We start from the raw sequence: 23265 nt of genomic DNA on the forward strand, positions 1-23265 counted from the left end.
AATTTGAAAAAAACAGAAAACAAATGATGTCGTCATCAGCGCTCAATGGCTGCCGAGAAAAACACTCCAGCGCCGCCTGTGATTGGCTGAGAGCAGCTGTCAATCAGCCGCCGTGCGTCACTTCCGTTGCCAGGCGGCGCTGTCGCTGTGGAAAGATGCGATCACTGCGGTGAGCGGTTCGACTCTGTTTTTTAGATTCGGTTCCTGACGAGTCACTCGATTAAAAAAAACGAAAAAACAAAAAAACGATTCGTTCGATTTCTTTAGAATCTACGTTGGTTCGATTCCGTTGATTTAATTCAGGATGACGCTGAACGAGAATCAGAGGAATTATTTTACTCTTTCAAAATGATGACGAAATTATGCAAACTGTGGAACGCAAAAGTCTGCGTCCAGCCTTCTATTTTCAGGAGGAGAAGGTGTAAATCACAGATACACATTTAAGATGGATATTCAATATTTGTATATAGCAATATATTGTACACATATTTAGAAAAAAATCCAATATCTAAAAGAAAATCCCTAAATTTAACAGTTAAACCAAACAACTGAACCAAAAGAAACTCCGTTTGCGTTCAGAAAATACTTCTACATGAACACGGTAAATCACCACCGTGCCCCCTTATCGTACACACTGTATACAGCCTCTCTCCAAATGATTTGTTTTGGTGGAATGCAACGTCTGCATCAGTCACATCCCATGTGAACGACATGTTTTGGGCTCCACCGAACCCGCAGACCCGCTCCTCCGTCGGCGTGACTCCCGACTCCCCACTCCCGAGTCGTTCGCGCCGGACGGATCGTTCGCGGCCGCGGCGTCACTCCAGCGGGCGGAGCGGAGATCGTTCCCTGTCCGCTGAGCTCGCTCGGTGCCCGGGCGGAAAGCAGCGGAGGAGCAGCCCCAACAGGAGCCCCGACGCGGCCCCGCACGGTCCCCGGCTGGTCGCCCGACACGACGAGCAGCTCCGTGTGCGAACGACGGCGGTGTTTATTCGAGAGATGTCCGCGCTGTGACCGGGCGAAGCGGAACCGTGACCGGCTGGCTGGAGGTAAGCGAGACGCCTCGGCTCGCAGCGATCCCCGCTTTGTTTAAATGGCCTCCCGGCGGCGGGGCTCAGCCCAGGCGGTGTGCGCTTGAGTATTTGTGTGTTTGTGTATTTGTTTGTTCGTGTTTGTTCGTGTTTGTGTGTGTGTGTGTGTGTGTGTTTCGTCGGTTCGGCCGGTCATCATCGTGAATCCCCCCCCGGACAAGGTGACCAGCACCCGGTGTGGCCGCGTCCGTAGGCGCTGATGTTGTGACAATGACCGCGACGCTCCTGCTTTTACCGAACACCAGCGGTTATATAACCGTTTAATGTCTCGTTTCACAGCCTCCGCGGGGGGAAGTAGTACCAGTGCAACGTAGCGAACACCGCGGAACCGGGAGAAGCGGTTGCCCGTGACAACGGTGATTATTAACGGATCAGCGTCATTATTCAGACATAACTGACCGCTGCTCACCGACCAATCACAGCCCAGTATTCCACGGTACTACAGAGCCGAGTAATGACTTGATAACACACGTACACGTGTGTACACACATATATATATATATATATATACACACATACAGTATGTGTATATGTTGATATGTTTGTATGTGTGTGTATATGTATACACATACATACATATAGAAATATATATACAAATACACACGCAGTGTGCACTATTAGGTACCTGTATGATCCAATGTAATCCAGCTTAGTCATGAGTTCTGCTTCTCTGAAGTTTATAACGTTCAGTTTTTGTTTCCGGGTCCTTAATGTGTAAATGAATGAAATGATTTGTTTATGACTGATGTCACAGTGAAATGTGGTTTTGTACTGGATCACATTATATTCAGAGGTGTTTCTAATTGTTGTCCTCCCTGTCGACGTACATGAGGGGGACGGAACATTAGAAACACTCTGAATTCAATGCAGCTCATACAATGACCTCATGATAAAAGATATAACTGAATGAACAGCTCTCCTATGACAGCCGAAAAAACTAAATAAAGCTTAATGTATAGCTGACAAGGTCTATTGGATTACATTGTGTGTGTGTGTGTGTGTGTGTGTGTGTGTGTGTGTGTGTGTGTGTGTGTGTGTGTGTGTGTGTGTGTGTGTGTGTGTGTTGGGCAAAAGAGGTAAGGGATTGGTTAGTACAGACTAGCATGTTGTTGATTAGTAGTTTTGTGTACTGTTGCGTTCAGGTTAGTAGAAAGCAGTTGGACTTGAAGGGACTGGTTGTGTGGTAATGGTGCGTCACGCGGTTCGGGGACAGTGTGTAGTCGTGTCGTTTGTAGTGTTTTGAGATTGTTGTGATGGTTTGTAAGATACAGGTTTCTAGTTCCCTTTCACGTTACTCATCACAAAATATACTGAAGACACCTTTCTGTCAGGAAGTTAAACCATATAGCCCGCTGTGTGTGAGATGTTATGATTTCTATTCATGACCTTCTTCTTTTATATGTCGAGTTTCTTAACTGTTCATTCTATTTGTGTTGTTGCACATCGGGACTTGATGTGTATATCTGTGTTTGTATAAGACCACGTTGCCCCAGATTAAAAAAACAAAACAAAAAACATCCTGATCATAATGGGACTTTACCTGTCCAAAGAAGGAAATAATACATCTTACGAGTTGGGATTAGAGTTGCATATTGTGCAGGAAGGTCCTGTACAAATAAAGATTATTGTTGTTGTTATTATTGTTGTTGTTATTATTATTATTATTATTATTATTATTATTATTATTAATAATAATAATAATAATAATAACCATTTTTGCAGTTTGACCTTGTGACTTTCAGGCGTCCTGGTTGTGACAGTGTAGGGACTGCAGCACTCCTGGGTGGTGCTGTGGTTGTGGTGGTGGTGCTGGTGGTAGTGAGAGGGGTTTATCACTAGAAAGGGAACATGATGACCCTGATTGATTGATTGATTGATTGATTGATTGATTGACATTCAATCCGGCAGCGAGGTTGAAGTCCTTGTGACCTTCTGCTTTCTGGGGAAGACAATCCCTCCCAGTCTTCCTGGCACTGATCCCAAAACCTGGCAGCCATTGATTAAACAGATGGATTGATGTATAGACAGACAGACAGACAGATAGATAGACAGATAGATAGCTATAGATAGATAGATGTATAGATAGATAGATAGATACTTGATTCATCCTCGGAGTGAAATTGCAGTGTTAGAGCAGCTCACATCAAAATAAACATTCATAATAAAGTAATAAGAATATCAAATTAAAAGAAAATGGCAATATACAACAAACCTGATGATTACCTGAAAAGAAAATAGAAGATCTACGATAAAACTAGGGATCAGGTTGGTTTGAAAAATAGTACAATAATAATAATAAACCTAAAGTAAACAATGAACAATTAAAAAAAAATCTAAAATTGGTAATAACATAGCCTTCTAATAAACAGTAAACATTAAGTGTAAAGCTAAGAGTTAACAAAAGGTAATGAAAAAAGCTTGAAAACAATAAACAAGAAGAAAATGGCAATATTCAGCAAACATAGAAATGAACAAGAAAATGAAACATTCCAAAATAATAACATAAACAATAAAATAAAGCTAGCAATGAACCAGAAAAATAAACGTAAAAATGAAAAACACAAATAAAAAAAAAAGAAATATATGCAAACGTACGATAAACCTAAAGATTTAAAAAGAGGTTCATTATATATGATATGAGACTATATTATGATAATAGGATTGTTGTGGCCCCTTCTTCTGGATCTGCAGCAGAGATGTGTTGAAGTGACTTCTATTTATTAATTAAACTGTGATTTCGCAGGGAGGCGTTGTGTTATTGACACGGTTCCCGGCCTGCTCCTCGTCGCCCCCTCTGGCCCGGGTGAGAACGGTCTCTGTGGTGTCAGATAAGGATGAGCGCGGGCCCGTCGCTCTGATGTCATCCAGGTCAACGTCCGCTCGTTGCTTGCTTTCCGCCTTTGGGCTTTGAAACGAGGCGGAAGGCGGTTTCCTGCGACACACGGCCGGTGTCGAAATGGGGTCGACCTAGTAGATGAGCAGATGAGCAGAGGAGTATATCAGTATATAAGTATATGAGTAGCTCGGGGTCTGACGGCACCTTCTGCTCCTCCGTCAGTGTATTGTTTCAGTGTGTTTAGGGCTTTAGTGGCACGAGGGAACGAGGGGATTACTGAGCCCGCTACTCACAGTGTGGATTTAAAGAGTTAAACTGTCACTTATAGTCTGCAGAATCAGAGGAGCTTACGTGCAAGACAGGATTGTGAACACCCTTCTATTGATTCCTGCTCCAGGGTCAGTTTCTTTTTGGCCACGTACATTTTCATACACAAGGAATTTGTCACGGTAGTGATTGAACAGATGATTGGCATGAACAAAAGCTTCTGCAGTCTGGAAAGAATTGCCAAATATACAAGAGTGCCAATATTTAAAGAAAATAGAATTAAAATTGGCAAATATACACATATTGGATGCGCAAAAAGGCATGGTGGCCAACTTGAGGGCTGGGCAGTGGGAGCAGCTCACAATTCGATGTTTGATTACGATACAAAGTGTCCCAATTTTAGTCAATATCGATATATTAACATTTTCTACATGATGAGAATTGCAGTTTTCAGTTTCATCCTCTGACATGCAGAACTTGCACTTTTTTTTAACAAATAGTCCAATATAGAATTGTTATTTAAGATAGCATTTTATTATTCCTCAAAAACTGTGCAGTCAAGAAAGAGATAGAAAATAAAAAATAAAAGTCAACTTTCCCGCTGCTCTGCATCAGAACAGGCTACTAGCTGTGTGATGATCCGCTGCCCCGTGCCGTATTTGCTGTCACTTGGAAAGCCTCAGTGTGTGATGACGAGTGGAGATGCAGACAGGGCGACAGACGCCCTGGCGGCCATTATGCTGCTGTCTGGGATTTTACTGAAAGCCTCATTCGAGTGAGAACGCAAATCTGCCATCGCACCGACTGACAGACGTCTAGCCTCCACACTGCGAGGAGTGGAGCACAAACTGGAGGGCTGGATGCTGGAGGGCTGGATGCTGGAGGGCTGGATGCTGGAGGGCTGGATGCTGGAGGGCTGGATGCTGGAGGGCTGGGAGGTTGGGGTGCTGGGAGGCCTGGAGGCTTGGAGGGCTGGGGGCTGGGAAGCATGGAGGGCTGGGGGCTGGGGGCTGGGGGCTGGAGTCCTGGGAGGCCTGGGAGGCCTGGGAGGCCTGGGTGCTAAAAGCTGGAGTGCTGGAGTGCTGGAGTGCTGGAGTGCTGGAGTGCTGGAGTGCTGGAGTGCTGGAGTGCTGGAGTGCAGCGATCGGCAATATATGATTTTATCGGTGGGGCGGGGGGGTGCGGGTGCATGCACGCGCATAGAATGTAATTTAATGTGGGACAGTCCCTTAACTCAGTTGTGTTTATATAAAAAAATAAAAAATGTTTTATACATATAGGGAAACAAATGAAAAGTAATAGATCTAAAATAAAAAGACAGGCATGGGAGCTGGCGTGTGCTCCAAATCTCGGTGTTAGCTTTACATTTTCCTGAGCACCTGCCCCTCGATGCCCCATGCACCCCATGGTTCCCTTTTTATCAGGCGCGCTTTTTGTTTGAGCTTGAATGGGCATGGAGGTAGCTGATTGTCTGGGCAAGATATGTTCATGAGGAACATGTCCTCATTGCACCGGTGATGTGCACACGTGCTGCTCTGTTTGCCCAGACCAGCAAAATGCCTAGAACCAGAGCTGGGGGTCCTTGTGCCTTTTCTTTAGTTTTTTTTGCACGGGGCTGTGGAGCAGGGAAGTGAGATCGGATCAGCAGTGGTTATTCGACAACTCTGAGCGGAGAGGGCGAGCGCCTCCGCCCCCTCTCTCCCGCCCTCTCCATCTTCCCCTCTCTCCCTTTCCCTCTCCGCTCCAGTTTCTGAACACGTTAAACTGCCCTTACATATAAAAAATAATAATTATTAACAAATCGTCATCAATGTCAATCGCGGCCGATGGAGTCGATCGCCGATTTAATCGTGAATCTGCACAAGCCTAGTGTGTTCTTCCCGATGTGAGCTCGGGTCGCCGGGAAGCCCGGGGCATGGTGACTCAGCGCTCTCTGTTCGAGGAACCACTTCCCTGTTACGGGAACCAGGAAGGTTTCATTACGGAGGAACTCATCAGCAACAAACAAAATAAAATCCCCCCCCCCGGTTCTTAAAAAAAACAAATAACAAAAAAACAATCAGGACATCGGATGATGTCATGATAACTCCCCGCCTGGCTGCCGCCTGGTGGCTGCCTCGCCGCTGCCGTCGGTTCCCATATCGGGTTCTCGCCTTTTGTTTTTCGGATCTTGCAGAAGCAGAGGGAGGGCAGCTGTTAGAAAGATGATGGGTGGATGGATGCATCGATGGGATATATTCGTCCCCGTACGGAAATTGCAGTGTCACAGCAGCATAAAAAAAAATGGGCAAAATGGAGATAAACAATAAATATTTACCTAAAAGTGTAAATAATCTATAAAATATAACCAACAAAAAAGAGGAAATGGCAATGTGCAATAAACATATGAAATAAACCTAAAAATAAACCAGAAAAATAAACCTGAAAACTTACAACAAAACAAAAAAAAATAACCACAACAAAAATGAACTAGAAAAATTGTCCTAAACCGAGACTAGAAAGCACCGTAGAGATTAAGAGTGGAAGGAGCACTACAGAGAGATTAAAAAATTATAGTAATATTAATAAAACATAACTGTCGTTTGCGCTGCGGAGCTCCTGTTGAGGAGTTGCAGTCTGAAGCGTGACCTTTGACACCGGCGCCCCGGGCTCTGAATGGAGCCGTCATGGCTGCCCCTTCACGCCGAGGTCTGGGTAAACGGGGGGGAGGGACCTTTAAACCAAGATGGAGCGTCCACACAGGACATTGGTACAAGATGTTTTCCTGGAACGAGGAGTATTCCTGGCTTTTGTTGCTGTTGCATTTTGGTTCCGATGCCCAGTTGACGGATCCGCATCCAGCACTAGCCTGTTCTGTAGGTTATTGCAGTTATCTGGACATTTGTGCAGTAAAAGAAGGTTTTGTCAACGGACTTTTGTTTATTTGCCTGTGCAGCGTGATTTCAGACTCTAGGGGCCGGTGTGACAGACCAGATTAGGCCTAATCTGAGACTAAATCACACTTTTAATCTGGATTTACTGTCTCAGTCATGGTTTAAAATATTCTCGGACTTGGCCTTGTCTTAGGTTATGGATGGGTTACCCTAACCCTTGAAAACATCTAATTTCTAGAAGGAAGATAAGAGTTTATCCAGGTCTATATATATATGTATGAATGTATGTATATGTATGTGACAAATAAACCTCTTGAATCTTGAAACTAAGTGAAGTGTAAATTAAACCTGTGGATGAATGGGCGTGGCCTCCAGGTGGACCAGGTTGATCTGGACTAAGAGCAGCACCAAGACCGGACAGAAGGCGCTGACTAGTCCTTCAATACCTTAGTCCAGGACTTCCTAGTCTGGAACTAATTCATTTTTAATAAAGCAACGTCTCAGAAAAGGCGTTTTAAAATTGTGGATTAATTGAAATGGGATTAGTTTAGTCCTGATCTAGATGGAACACGGTCAGTGAAACCGTCTCTAATGTGACATAAGGAAACAGGGACATTGTTGTGGAAGTTCTCATGGACATGGTTTGATATGGGAACAAACGCTCATATTTTTTTACCATGCTTTTGTGTGTTACCTGTATATATGTTGTGTATGTATTCTCTATCTGTGTTTGGGGAGAAGACCGTATGTATCTTAAATTTCCAGTTTAATTTATTTAATTGTATTATGTCATGATTGACTCAGTGCAGACACATGTGAGCGGTTTACCACTTTAACTTGCCCGCTTTTTATTTTGACATAATTTGATTTATTGATTTTGTATATGAAATATCCCCTTTTTTTATTTATGTCATTATTGACATATAAATAAAAAGGCGGACATTTGTAACTTAAATAGCTTGTTTTTTTAATATATGTGTCACGTTTGATGGTACATCAGCTCTTTGCAGCCATGTGTGAGTCGTCTGAAAAAAACAGCCAAACATACAAAAATAGCAAAATATATAAAAATCACCCCTTAGTTCAACTCGCCCGCCTCTGGTTAAGACCTAACCTGATTGTTATTACATCTTTTTTATTTACACCCCCCCCCCCCCCCCCTCGCAGAGCTCCAGTATGTCCAAGCGGCGCTCGTCGGACCGGGGTTCCGGCTCCGGGTCCGGGGAGGTGTCCGGGAGGCCCAGCAAGCTGCTCTGCCCGGGGATCTCAGGCAGCAACGCCAAGCGGGCCGGGCCCTTCGTCCTGGGTGAGGAAGACCCCTGTGTGTGTGTGTGCGTGCGTGTGTGCTTGCGGTTGCCCCAGACGACAAGAATGTGAGGAATGTTTTAGTGGACGACTGGGCAGAGGAAACCAGGTCTGCAGCGAGGTTCCTGGTTCTCTGGAGGAAAAAGGAAACTTTCAGAGAGGCTGCTCTCAAACCTTTTTACACGTCGGAACCAAAACCACAATCAGATTAGTCTGTCAATTTTTATAAACAAGGGATTTGCGTTGCTGTACAGAGAATTTGCATAAAACAAAGCTTAACAGTCAAAAACAAAACAAAGAAAAACAAATATTCAAAATATTATATTTACTATATTTAATATCTACCAAATATACAAAATGCGCACAGGATCAATTGAGTTAAAAGGAGATATGAGTGTGTATTCTAGTGATGCCGTGGGTATAAATATATAAATATAGATGCATATACTGTTCAGGATGAATAAATACGTAAACCATAATGCAGGCATGGATTACAATGGAGGAGAAGGCCAACGATGAATTAAAGATCCTCAATTTGACCCTGATCAGGCCACAGACCCTCATTCGATCATATCCCTTCTCTGGGGTCCGATCTGAGATCAAGATTTTTATTGTGAGACGTGATTCAGTGTCTCTGCTCCACTTGAGGAGATAACAGTAGAACTAGGATCCAAACAGTCGGTGACATCTTGGAAATTAAATAATGCTGAAGTTTAAACGTACTACTCTAGTATAATTCACCACACACACACACACACACACACACACACACACACACACACACTCTCTCCAAAATGAGATGTAACGTCAGTTTAACTTCCACACCTCCACTGTTTGCAAAGCTTGGTGCCAAAGACAACACGACGCTCGGGTGTTAACGACCTGGAGCCCTTCAGACCGGCCTGAGTGGGAGCAGGAGCTCAGGCTGCCTCTATCTGCCTCTCCCTGCCTCTCCCTGCCTCTCCCTGCCTCTCCCTGCCTCTTCCTGCCTCTCCCTGGCTCTCCCTGCCTCTCCCTGCCTCTCCCTGCCTCTGGTTCTTTTGGTCACCAGCTGTCGTCTCTCCCGCCTCCAGGCCCGCGGCTGGGGAACTCCCCCGTTCCGAGCATCGTGCAGTGCCTGGCCCGCAAGGACGGCACTGACGACTTCTACCAGCTCAAGGTGAGATCTAGTCCTGCATAAACAAACCTGCATAAACAAACCTATCTCCACACCTGGTTTTAGCGCTGCACCAGTGCTGGAGAAAGTTCTGGCTCAACCCACTGTCATTTGGGCATAAGGGGGGAAAAAAACGCTCTGTCTTGTTTGAATTTTTTAAACCAATCACAATCGTCTTGGGCGGCGCTAAGCCCGGGAGGCAGCGACGGTGCCCTTGCTCAATAGTGTCTGGTGGGACTTGTTTTGGTGGAGCCTTTGCACGTCAGGAAGCCAGCCCTGGTATTATTATGGCTGATTCCCCGCAAAAAAGACAAACATAACTTGGTCAGTGTGTGATACCACTTCACTAGTAAAAAAGACAAACATAACTTGGTCAGTGTGTAGGTCTCCAGCTCGGAGGTTGTTGTTTCACGCAGCAAAATGCTAACTCGCAGTTAGTGGAAGGAGAGGAGAACGCCAAATGAAATAATTGCCCAATGGCAGGCTTTATACCAACAACCTACATCCGGAGAGTCAGACAAGGTGACATCTTCCACCTCCACCTTCAGAGTTCCACGGTCCAATCTGCTGCTCCACCTCTGACCTTCTCCAACATGAACCACCGCCTTTTATGGTCTCACTCGTCCGGAACTAATGACAACAGGCCGCCATCAAGCCATTAAGTTTATTGGCTCCATTCAGTGACGTCATTTGTTTTTGGGGGTCAGGGTTCATTCAGAGTCCTTAAAGTGGTAATCCCTGCCATTATTTTGTCAAAAAAAAAAAAAACATTTTCTACACTTTCCTTTGGTTAGAACTTGGTAAGAAACAGCTGTTCAGTGTATTTGCGTTCAGCATGTGCTCCCCTATTATGCTGTTTTCATTGTTGATGGCGGGGTCCGCCACAAGCGTAGGAAGTGAAAGGAAGCTGCCGTGACTTTGCTAAAGAAGTGTAGCTGGTTGTGGTCAGTAAACTGTGGATATGGATGAACATCCACAAAAACAAAGAAAAATAAATCATTTCTCCACCCCCACAAGTGACCAAGAAACACCAAACAAATCAATCGATCAGAAGAAAGAAAACTTTTGGGTTGTTGCACTTTCGAATGGAAGTCTGGGACATGTAGTGTAATCGACCTAGAACATGAAGTTAATGTAGTTGAATTTAGCTTTTTGAAATATAAGTTCCAGAATGCCTGAAAAATCGCCGTTTTATGTGGAAAGGTAATTTAAAGGCCCCAAAAAATGTCCTCCTGCTGTTCAGAGCAGCAATCACTCAGGAAATGTCCTGATCTGCAGAATCTGCAAGTTGGATAAATCACAACCTTATGATCAGGTAAACATCACTAAAAAGTCATGAAGTCCTTCAACCTGAGGTAGGCTAATACAAACGATAGCTTTTCATCCTAAGCTTAGGCTACTGGCCGATGCCAATGATGATTAAGGATATTGATATTAACCCAATTTTAATCCTTGGCTATAGGGGATATTAATTGCATCAAGATTAAATAACTGGTTTATTCAACTACCGGCAAACCATTAAAAATATTTAAATTTTACCCCGGATCACCAAGGGCAACCGATCGCTGGTACCCCTCACTATGAATCAACCGCCGGCTTTACACCAAAGGCATCAAACAAACCAAGAGCTGAAGAAATCGAACCAAGTGACTCGTCGAGAACCAAACCTGAAAAGAATGAATCAAACCTTTCATCACTAGTGTCTATGTGTTGGACCCGGAGCCTCCTGGAGACCCGGAGCCTCCTGGAGACCCGGAGCCTCCTGGAGACCTGGAGTGTCTGCTGCACAGTGTGGACTGCATGCCAAGACCTGTTCTGACCTCTGACCTCTGACCCCAAACACAGCGCTCAGAGGTCACCTTCTCCCCAGCTCGTCAGGGAAGGCTGCTTTAATCTTGAGGATGTGAATATTTAGATATATAACCATGTTCTCAATCGAAGCAGAAAATATTTGTGCATTCAATTTTATTAAATCAAAAAGGTAATTCAAAAAGAATGTTTTTATTTGGCAGAAGTACATTTCCATCTGCATGTGGTGAAGATTAGTGCATTGATGTACAGACAGTTTGCATTAAAAAACCTTCGCAGTCAAAACCAAACAACAACAAAAGCCAAATATATATGATATAATGTAAACAATTATTTGACTGTGAGTATTGATGCTGGTACACAAAATAAAATATAGATGAAGATATAAATAAAGGGAGATATTTTGTACCGGATGAATAATTATAAGGATAATAAATAAATAAAATACATTTTATATATAAAAAAATTCAGGCATGGATAACAATGGATGAGTAATAAACATTGTCATAAAAATGTACCAACCACACAATGTGTCATAGGTACATGATTCCGTTTGATGCATTTCCTAAAATAAAACTTAGGGTCCTATAAAATAATATGAACGGGCATTTTCATTTTCTTAGTGGTGAACGACTAACAAGAATTTCAGTCAATTAGTCGACTAGCCGTGATGTCATCACCCCCCCCAACCCCGCATGTGAAAAGAGTTACCAGTACGTAAATAATTTAACTACATTACTATTTAAACAGGTGCTATTTCAAATGATTATTTTGTTTTCTCCAAATAGGCAAAGTGCTGCAGTGACCAACCAAAAACAAGTCCTACCAGAGATGACAAAAGGAAAATTGCGATAATTGCAAATGTAGTAGAAGTGGCGTGGTCAGACAGCTTCACCCCACACAGCGAGCACCCTACTGCCGCCGCCGCCGCCGCCGTCATTCCCTCACACCAGCACCTCATTCTGTCTGCTGCTCTTTCTCGTGATGCGTGTGCTACAGTTATTAATTATGCATAAGTTCTCGGAAGTTGACGTCACTGCCCGAGTCGACTAATCGATTAGTCGACTAATCATGCCCATTCCCTATACAATAACTAACAAAATAAACAGTAAACAAAGCAAAAATATGAACTTGAGATAGAAATGGTGATGTACAGTAAACCTGATATTAAATATAATAAACCTCAATCAAAATGATCGGTTTCTTCCTGACATGAATGTGTCTGGATCTGTGTCTCTCTCTCCCCGGTGACCCCTGACCCCTGACCCCCCTTTCCAGATCCTGACCCTAGAGGAGCGCGCAGACTCGGCGGGGGAGACGCAGGAGGAGCGTCAGGGCAAGATGCTGCTGCACACGGAGTACTCGCTGCTGTCGCTGCTGCACGGCCAGGAGGGTGTGGTCCACCACCACGGCCTCTTCCAGGTGCTTCATCACAAACACAATCTGTTTGGTCACATTAGCTCACTTTCACATAGCGTATTTCAAAATCACCCGAGTACATTTTCTTATACAAAGAATTTGTCGTGGTGAGGATCTGTGCGTTTCTGTCCCGGAAATGAGTCTGAATTGTTTTTTTAATTTTCTTAAAAAAGAGAAAAAAACTAAAAAAGGCAAATATACACGGAAAATAGCAATAACAAAACTAAAATGGCCAAATATTCCAAGAAAAGTGCTATATAAAAAAATAAAAAATAAATAGCTATTTTATTTTTTTCTTTGAAAATTTTCAAAAAATATACAGAAATAGCCGATTAGAAAAAAAACTAACAAAAATAAACTTCCCGTTCAAGAGGTTATTTGTCACATACATATACACTGGTACTTTGACTTCCGAGTTTCATTCGTTCTGTGACAGAGCTCGTAATTCAATCTGCTTGTATAGCAAATCAATTTTCCCCATTGAAATTCATTGAAATGTCATTCATCCGTTCCAGCCCCCAAAAAACCACCCCAATTTTTTTTTTTTACGTGTTTTTAAATAAGAAAAATGTATTTATAAATAGAAAATATTGTATAATAACATCATAAAATATAAAATTATGATGTTTGATATGTAAAATTATAAAGTGTATTTACCTTGGAGATCAGACGACTTGGACGAACGGAAGATGCTGACGGAGATGGAGGGTGGAGGAGATAGGCGGAGGAGGTTGGAGGAGTTTGTGCTTTTTCGGTCGCTTTCGTTTGTTGCTGCACTTTATTGCTACAATGTATTTATTTATTTATTTTCACTTCACTTTCGCTGAACTTAAAAAAAATATAGAATAGAATAACACTAAATAGCATCCAGTGCAAAGTTCCATCAGTTGCGTTGAGGGAAGTCTAAATTATTATGGAACATCTGTTCAACCCTTAAATAAATGTCTCTTCTTCCTCAGGTGGATGTTTGTTATTTCACCACCAAAGTTCCAAGCTGTGATATTTGCATAAAATTACAAATTGAATTGTTAATCATCATAAATATTCCAGGTGATCATCTTAACATCTGAGCCGGGGTGTTGAGTGCATGTCAACGCCCTGAGTGGAAGGAGGGAATGCTCTGCAGCTGGTTCGCTCTCACCGGCTCGTTCTGCTCCGCCCTGCGGGGTCCTCTGCACAGGCAGAGAGGCGAGCCAATCAGAGCTCAGTGTTTATCTGGAATAACTTTATTCACACATCATCCATTCACAGTAACTCACCCAATCCCCCAATATACCCCCCTCCCCCTTTCTTTTACTTCCATTCAACTCCTCCTCTAACCTTGTGACAGCTCAATCTGCCTGCCCCCCCCTTTCTCTCTCCTACGTCTCTCTCTCTCTCTCTCTTTCTCCATCTTTCTCTTTTTCGTTCTCCCTGGCTGTTGTCCTTCTCTCTTGCTGTCTCTCACCTTCTCTCTCTCTCCAACTCCCCTTTCTCTGTCCTCCCCCCCCCTCTCCCACGCTCTGGCTCCCTCTCTTTCTCTCTCTCCCTCCCTCCCACATCCTCTCTCTTGCTCCACTTCTCAGAATAGTCCCATTGAGCTGTTCAGTGTGATTCACTCCGCTCTCCCAGTATTGATCCAGTTATTATAGTAACTCCCTCCCGTCCATTGAGTGATGGAAACTCTGATCGGCTCGCTCCGTCGTCCCGATCAGAAATCAATAAGAGCCGATGACTGTGTTCAGGCTAGAGTAGGAAGGAGAGGGACGAGAGTGGGTTTAATTATTCCCTCTATATTATTTTCCTCTTTTTAACTGTTTTTTAATTCCTGACCTCTGGATGAATGGAAGGATGGATGGAGGGATAGATAGAAAATGAATTCTTCCACATAGGGAAGTTGCGATGCTTGAGCAGCTCACTTAAAAACAATATGGAGTCATAATCAAAGTTTTACAATAAAAATAGAATTAATGGGCAATGTGCAATAAATATAAAATTGAACAATTTACAATTAATCTAATAGTAAACAATAAGAATACTCCTAAAAATCTACAAGAAAAATGAAGAAGAAACACAAAAAAAATACAAATTGGCAGCATACAATAAACCTAAGGATAAACACTAAATATAAACCAAAACAATTAACAAAAAAGAATACAAGTAACAATAGAAAACTCACATTAACCCAATAATAAACAATAAAAATATACACAAAAGAATAAACCTTAAAATAGAGAATAAAAATAAACAATGAATAAGAAAAATCTGGCAATATAGAATAAACCTAAAAATGTACAGTAAACAAGACAAAATAACTTAATAATTGGATACATACAATAAACCGAAGGAGAAATAATAAATAATGAAACATAAACCAAAAAATATGTAAGAAAAATCCGGCACTACACAATTAACCTTAAATGAATGATAAACAATGAAAAATGTCAGTATCCAATTAACCTAACGAAAACAATAAATGTGAAGCTAACGGTCCGGTCTCCCCCCTCCAGGACCGGGCCTACGAGGTGGTGGAGGAGCTGGACTCTCCCAGGGCTCGCAGGATGAAGCGCAGGCTCTGTCTGGTGCTCGACTGCCTCTGCGCCCACGACTTCAGCGACAAGACGGCCGAGCTGATCAACCTGCAGCACTACGTCATCAAGGAGAAGAGGCTGAGCGAGCGCGAGGCCATCGTCATCTTCTACGACGTGGTGCGCGTGGTGGAGGCCCTGCACAAGGTGAGGGGCGCTCTGCAGATGCTCCCTAGTCTGCAAGGGATGGAAAGGAAGGAAAGTGATGGGAGGGATGGAAGAGAGGAGGGAAGATCAGGTCCTGTGTCCGGCTGCACCGCTCCGGATAAAACCAAAATCGGCTGTTTTTTAGAATTGCAATCAGTTTTCTCTAACGATTCTCAGGGACACACACAGACACGTGTGTATACATAGTATATCTAATGTGTGTGTGTGTGTGTGTGTGTGTGTGTGTGTGTGTGTGTGTGTGTGTGTGTGTGTGTGTGTGTGTATATGTGGACAAATTTGTTTGTACCCTTACAGCTCATTGAAACAATGCTTCATTCCTCCCGAAAAGTGATGAAATTAAAAGCAATGTTCTCATGTATACCTGCATACCGTTGGTATGTCATAGAGTAAAGCAAAGAAACCGTGAAAAGAGATCAATTATTGCTAAAGAGATCAATTATATTCTAAAATGGCCTGGACGGATTTGTTGGTACCCCTTAGAAAAGATTATCAATAATTGGATCATAGTGATGATTCAAACTAACTGTTTTCTTGAATTAGTATCACACGTCTTAAATCTGATAATCAGTCATTCAGCATATTTAAATGGAGAAAAGTAGTCACTCTGCTGTTTGGTATCACCGTGTGCACCACACTGAACACGACCAAAGAAAGCAAAGCAGAGAGTTGTCTGAGGAGATCAGGAAGAAAATGATAGACAAGCATGTTAAAGGTAAAGGCTCTAAGAGCATCTCCAAGCAGCTTGATGTTCCTGTGACTACAGTTGTAAACATTATTAAGAAGTTTAAAGACCATGGGACTGTAGCCAACCTCGCTGGACGCGGCCGCAAGAGGAAAACTGACCCCAGATTGAACAGAAGGATAGTGCGAATGGTAGAAAAAAGAGCCAAGGACAACTTCCAAAGAGGTACAAGCTGAACTCCAAGGTCAAGGTACATCAGTGACTGATCGCACCATCCGTCGCCTTTTGAGTGACAGTGGGCTCCATGGAAGAAGACCCAGGAGGACTCCACTTTGGAAAGAAAAACATAAAAAAGCCAGAATGGAATTTGCTAAAATGCATATGGACAAGCCACAATGCTTCTGGGAGAATTTCCTTTGGACAGATGAGTCAAAACTGGAGCTTTTTGGCAAGTCACATCAGCTCTGTTCACAACACCATACCTACTGTCAAACATGGAGGAGGCTCGGTTGTGTTGTTTTGGGGCTGCTTTGCTGCGTTTGGCACGGGTGCCTTGAATCAATGCAGGGCACAAGGAAATCTCAAGACTATCCAGGCATTCTGGAGCAAACGTACTGCCCAGTGTCAGAAAGCTCTGTCTCAGTCGCAGGTCATGGGTACTTCAACAGGATAATGACCCAAAACACACAGCTAAAAGCACCAAGAATGGATAAGAACAAAACATTGGACTATTCTGAAGTGACCTTCTATGAGCTCTGATCTGAATCCTATCAAACATCTATGGAACGAGCTGAAACATGCAGTCTGGAGAAGCACCCTTCGAACCTGAGACAGCTGGAGCCGTGCATGCGTGCGTGCGTGTGTGCACTCACTTAACGGTCGAGTTCTGTTCCTCGGGCCAGGTCGTTAAGCGAATTGGTCAATCAGCGAGGACCCGTGGTATCTCACAGTAAGGGGGCGTTGCCATTGAGAACGCTGGTGTAGTGAAACACTGACAGACTGCAGAAACGAGAACGGTGATGACATGAGATGTATACAGTTTATATAGTACAGTATATATAGTTTATATAGTGTATAGTATATGTAGTGTATATAGTGTATATAGTATATGTAGTGTATACAGTGTATATACTATATAAAGGGTGATGAGATGCTTGGTATTGTACACAGTGTATAATACAAACTGGTCAGACAGCTGGTCCTAAGTCGTAAAACAGGTTGTTAAACAGGTAGGTCGTAAAGTGAGGAGTACTTATACTGTATTTCCTCAAACAGTGACCGGGGCTTTTATTTACGTCAAATGCAGACGGCTCCATCTTTCTATTGGAAGCAGGCTTATATTAGAGGCAGGCTTTTATATCTAAAACCAAACCAAATGTCTCTTTGAATTTTAAATCAAACTTCCGTCTGGGGGCCGTGCTGCTCAAAATAAATACATCAAAATAAAAACATTGTTTTAGATGTATTTATTTTGTGTTTATTTATTTATTTTTAAATAAATACACACTGTTTTTATTTTGAGGGATTTCTTTGGCATTTCTCAGCACTTGCATAATTTATTTGTTCGGAGACACAGGAGCAGCCGGGACACACAGTGCAGCGGCGATGGCGCCGTCTCCATCACTCAGTCCACCGTCCTGATCAACGTCACTTTAGTCCGGCCTAAAATGTCTGTTTCACACAAGTAGAAACCACTGAAAACAAACTGAATAAAAACACAGATAACCCGACACAGGAACCGCCACGGGAGGCGGAGCTGGAGGAGGGGGAAAAAAGAAAACCTCCACTCCAGTTCTCTGAGTTAGGTTTACGTTTAACACAACGAGTAATCCAGAACATCCCAGTGTTGAAAACATCATGACGACGTTGTTGAATTTCTCAATTTCAAGCGGTGGAAATGTCCATCCAGCTGAGCCTGCATGCACGTTACGTAACAGGCACCGGGAGGTTTCCCATCCATGTTTCCCCTCGCTCCGTACTTGAGGCAGGCTTTTATTTTTAAGTGTTGACCACACCCCTGGCATTTAATGAATAGAAGCGTGGTTTTTAAGTAAGTACCGATTTATATTTGAGGAAGTACGCTATACGTTATATATGAGTATGTAAAAACACAATATACACACCCAAAAATCTATGTCTATCGAACAGTATTTTTGAACATGATTCTCATATTGCTTCATACGACTTCTGCATAGACGTGTTTATTTTTATTTTTTTTAACTTTCAGGTATTTCAAATTACATGCAACAAATTACATTACATGCATAATACTTTTTGAATGACTTTGAGGTGACAGAAACAGGCTGTTCTTACTGGAGGAAGAGTCGTTTGAGGTTGTTGGTTTTTTTTTTGTTTGTTTGTTTTTTAGATTATTGCTAAATGATCTTATGCTAAGATCCTCCAATGATGTGCTGGGGCCACATTTGGGACGGGGCCACCTGTTAAGCCTCTCTGGAAGGTGGTTTGAGCTATCTTGTTTCGCTGCGTGACTCATCTGCCACGCCCTGAAACGACACCCAAGGATTGTTTTGATTCCAGTGATTCACCAGGCACTATATGACCAATCTCTCCCTCCCCCCCCCCCTTCTCTCTCTCTCCCTCTCTCTCCTTGTAGAAGAACATCGTGCACAGAGATCTCAAACTGGGAAACATGGTGCTGAATAAACGGTGAGTTGAACCAGGGGTCGAGTTCTCCAGACAGGGAACCCCCCCCACCCCCCCACCCCCGCTCCCATTGATGGGGGGTGGGGGGTGGGGGTTGAACCTGCAACCAAGTTCAGTCTTTTTTTCGTGTCTGCTTATTAGAGAAACCAGAGGAGAAAACTACCCACAATGCCCGGCCTTTCATAAGCCTTTCGTTCTCCCCCTTTCTCTCCTCCTCGGCCTCATTCTCCCCCCCCCCCCCCCCCCCCCCCCCCCCCCCCCCCCCGCCCTTCCCATCCACTAAAAGCCGACAGGGAAAAATGTTCAGTTTATGCTCGTTTTCAGCAGAAATGTGCAGAGAGCAACAGACATGAAGAAACGGTCTCCTCTGAGAAGTCCTTAATCACAGTGTAGCAGGCCTCAAGCCACGCCTCCGTCGACGCGCGGCCACCAGGGGGCGCTGCGTTCACCAGCTCTTCCATTCACTTGAACCAACTTGCAACGTAAATTGCGCGTGAGCATAAGATATTCCACGAAGTCGCTTTTTCAGCGTTAATCCCTCACGAACAACCAATCGGCGAAGCCGCCACGTGCACGTAAAAGCAATCACACACACACACTGTGTCTTGTGCCCTCTAGTGGCGGCTCGGAGCGCCGGCAGTAGAGGGGACACGGTGTTGTGACGGAGGGTGGAGGGTGGAGGGCAGAACACGGCGTCCAGGCCGGAGACAAAGGACGACCTGCCAACGGCCTCATACCTCAGGGCTGACTCAGAGAGCAGCACACGTCACCCCAACACACACACACACACACACACTCACACATCATTCTGTTTGCCCTCCGTCTGCACTTTTTTGTCCTTTTCCACCATGTCTGCAGCTCCTTAAAAAGGCCTTAATGTCTTCAAATTCAATTTTACACACATTAGGCCTTAGACATCATTAACCAAGTCCTAAATTAGAACAGATCACTTAGATTATTTGGTCTTAATTTCAACATGAACACTTTGTGAGGTTGTATTTATTGATCCATATTTATTTTGGGTTCCTCTGCATTGGAGTCACATTCCTGACTAAACCCTCGCAACCTGATACTTGAGACCATTTCTCCTTCTATCGCGCTTCCCTTTTTTTTTTTTTTTTTTTTTTTTTTTTTTTACTAAAAGCTTTCGGCCTTTTCACTTCACTTCCACTGCCGTGCAACGTTTCCTCTTTCACCGTGCATGTGCGTGAACTGAACTTTTTTTTGTGAATCTTGCCGGGACTAACTCAGCCTGCGATGCAGGGATGATGCCATTTCCTGTGGCAGAAACAGGATGCGGCAGCTCAGTCCTTGGAAAAGCTCCTCAGCCCTTCCCTCTGAGTGACCGTCCCTTTTATTTACTTATCGATTTGTTTCAGTGAACTAGTTGTGGTTTGGTGAGAGCGGCTCTCATTCTCCTACCTGCCATCCTCCTGCAAGACTGGCCTTGAAAATGCTCATTGTCAAAATACAGGGAAAAATTGAAAGAGTAGAACAATAGTTGACGGCTGCAGGTCATGGGCATTTACTAGTCCACAGAAAAGGGAACTTCCGGAAGCAGGAAATAAACGTGACATCACCAGCACATTTTCTCGGTCACAAAGCAGCCGCATCAGCTCTCGGAGTCTCCCAGATTCCATCTTGCATGACGTGTACAGGAGCCGTTTGAGCCTCTTCACACCCGATCTGCGTCCGACAGTCGGGGTCCTCCGCCTAGTGGTCACCGGGTGAACTGCGTCTGGGTTTCGCATCCCATAATATGTCAGAAAATGGGAGCCGCGCATTTTTGTTGCAGTGCTACAGAGAGTAGTTTGCGCAGCTGGACGTTCACCGTCCTCCGTCAGTGGATGGATTTCCAGTTTGCTCTAGACGTTTGTCGGACTCGGCGTGAAGCGGGTTCAGTCATGCAACATCCAGGATGACTCACTGAGAATGTTTGGAGGGATTTGCACCACCTCCTTTTCTCGCCGTCCCTTCAAAAGCTGCTCCGATCCAGAGCTTTGTTTGCGTTTTGCCGGCGTGTGAGCGGCAGGGCGGCCTTTCATCATCAAATTGTGATGAGCGTGAATATTTAATGTTATCTGTTTCCATCCATAAGTGATGAACTTTTGGCTTTGATTCCTCTGTAGTGAGAGTAACTGTGCAGATGTGATGTGTGAAGTGATCCTGTAAAATGTAATAGATAATTATTATGTTATTATATTATATTATTATGGTTATTTGGTGCCAGTCGTCCAATCAGACATTTAGTTTCCTTGGAGCAGTGGTTCTCAAACATTTTTTAGCGGTGCAGCCCCTGTGAGGTCGTACCTTCACTGGCATTGGGAGAAATGAACATAAACGATGAGCTGTATATACATAACCAACGTTTTTAACACTTTTTTTTTTCATTTGAGAGTACCCTCAAAGTACCCCCGTTGAGAAACACTGTCTCAGAGGCTTCTGCCTCCGAGCAGACGATGCCCTGCCTCCGACCGCCTTCTCCTCACAGTTATTTTGGGATGGAGGTTTGGGGGGGAGTTTCTGGTTTCCTGTTTCCTCCGGTCACGGGATCGACCGACCGGGAAGCGGATCTGCCGCTGTCTCCTGGGGGACCCCTCGCCTCATTTAGGCAAGAGGCCAAACCTCGTCCAGGGCGTGACGCCGGAGGACAAAGGAAGGAGCTCGGCCACGAGGAGTCTTTCATCTGAGAGTCCTCGTGACGCTGGACGAGGCAGCTCAGAACTGCGTCTGGCTCCTTGGGAAGCTGTAGTTCCATGAGAAGTTTGTCTCTTTTCTTTGCCAGTAAAAAGATGAATTCAATTTGTTTCCGACTCTCCCAGCAAAATTATTACTCCTTCAATTTCACACCGTCAATTAATTTCTAAGACGTTGGAGTTGTTATCGCCGAAACCAGAGTGAGTCAAATCTAACGAATAAAGATACCGATCTCAGATCGGATCCAGAGACTAAATCTGAACAAATTTGGAAAATGATGGAAATCCCTGAGCGTTGAAGGAGCTCCCAATGTACACACAGAAACATTTCAAACCTGTTTCACTTTTTTCTTTTTAATAGAAAAAAACAAATCTAAACAACAAATCAATTAAATATCACAAAATGGCTCCTGGTGAAGTCCTGCTGTGGAAGATTGGAAATCTGCAGCTGCTTCCCTGTGTGTTGGTCCGTGCATATTTATTTTAATTTCATTGAATTGAACTTTTTATGGCCCAGTTGGTTTAGTTTCTTGTTGTTGTTTGAGCTTTACGTAGCGGTTAGTCAGCGGCTGCCGTGCGGCCTGAGTCACACAGATAATGAGCCTGTGCCGCAGGTTGTGACTCAGATCTGATCAGGTGGTTGTGCTTTTTTTTTTTTTTTTTTTTCTACTTTCCCCCGGGGAGAAAAGGAAAAACTAGAAGTAGAAGAAGTAGTAGAAGTAGATGGCAAAATGTGTGTTGTGGAAAAGAGAACGCCTTTAATCTGAGGAACATGGTGGAGCTCCGTCAGGGTTTCCAGCGCCATCTCCGTGGAAAAAGGAAACGGGTGGAGCTGCGTGGACTCCTTGTAGGTGGGGCGGGGGCCGGCGCTCACAAAAGTTTCCCTTTAGTCGACTGGTTGTCGCTCCACGATCCCTCGGGTTCTTAAATGGGAGTTTTGAGTTGATAACCGCCACCGCGATCCATATCTGAATCGCGTCAAATCCCCCCAACCGGTTCCCGGGCGGCGCAGCTTTGCCACGGAGGCGGCCGTCCCTGCTGGTTTCTGCCTCTCGCTCTGAAGAATTCAAACTCCCATCTTGACGAGTCAGGAAGCAAAGTCTGATCGGCCGGCGAACTTCAGCAGAACAAGATTGATGAGAAGCTCTGAAGGCGGTGGACGTACATGTATGGAATTGGGAACCTGGAGGGGGGCGGGGTAAGAAAGATATTTCAGATAATCAGCTCCAGCTCATACAGGTTCATACAAGTCTGGCTTTCAATTTGAGGCAAATATTAGGATTAAAAGTCATGAAAGGTTTTTTTTGTTTGTTTTTTTTGTTTTTTTTTGTACTGGTTGGATTTATCTTCCCGCGTTATCGGACCTGAAGGAAACTTCTAAAACCAGTTCATAGAATCATCTGGTTCATAACCACACCTCTGTTCCCAGCCTACAGAACTGACCTGCAACGCCCGATGAGAGAGAACGAGACGTAGTTTATCAGGAATCCAGACTCAGATCTAAACTCTGGTGTGTGTTTGCAGAACTCACCGTATCACCATCACCAACTTCTGCCTCGGGAAGCACCTGGTGAGCGAGGAGGATCTTCTGAAGGACCAGAGGGGGAGTCCGGCCTACATCAGCCCCGACGTGCTGAGCGGTGAGCACACACACATGCACACACACACACACATGCACACACACACACACATGCACACACACACACACATGCACACACACACACACACATGC

At 44.1% G+C, this 23265-nt stretch overlaps 1 protein-coding gene across 1 annotated transcript in view; it reads left to right on the plus strand.

Moving 5' to 3' along the window:
• The first annotated feature begins 880 nt into the window (after positions 1–880).
• Positions 881–23265, plus strand: part of stk40 (serine/threonine kinase 40) — a 27749-nt gene continuing 5364 nt past the window's right edge. Inside the window, exons 1-7 of the mRNA XM_080004929.1 lie at positions 881–1049; positions 8235–8373; positions 9446–9531; positions 12616–12759; positions 15246–15470; positions 18788–18840; positions 23058–23173. Coding sequence (XP_079861055.1) covers positions 8244–8373; positions 9446–9531; positions 12616–12759; positions 15246–15470; positions 18788–18840; positions 23058–23173 — 754 coding nt within the window. The 5' untranslated portion in view covers positions 881–1049; positions 8235–8243. The remainder of the gene's footprint in view (positions 1050–8234; positions 8374–9445; positions 9532–12615; positions 12760–15245; positions 15471–18787; positions 18841–23057; positions 23174–23265) is intronic.

This window comes from Zeus faber, assembly GCF_960531495.2.
Source record: "Zeus faber genome assembly, chromosome: 8".
In the NCBI taxonomy this organism is placed as follows: domain Eukaryota; kingdom Metazoa; phylum Chordata; class Actinopteri; order Zeiformes; family Zeidae; genus Zeus; species Zeus faber.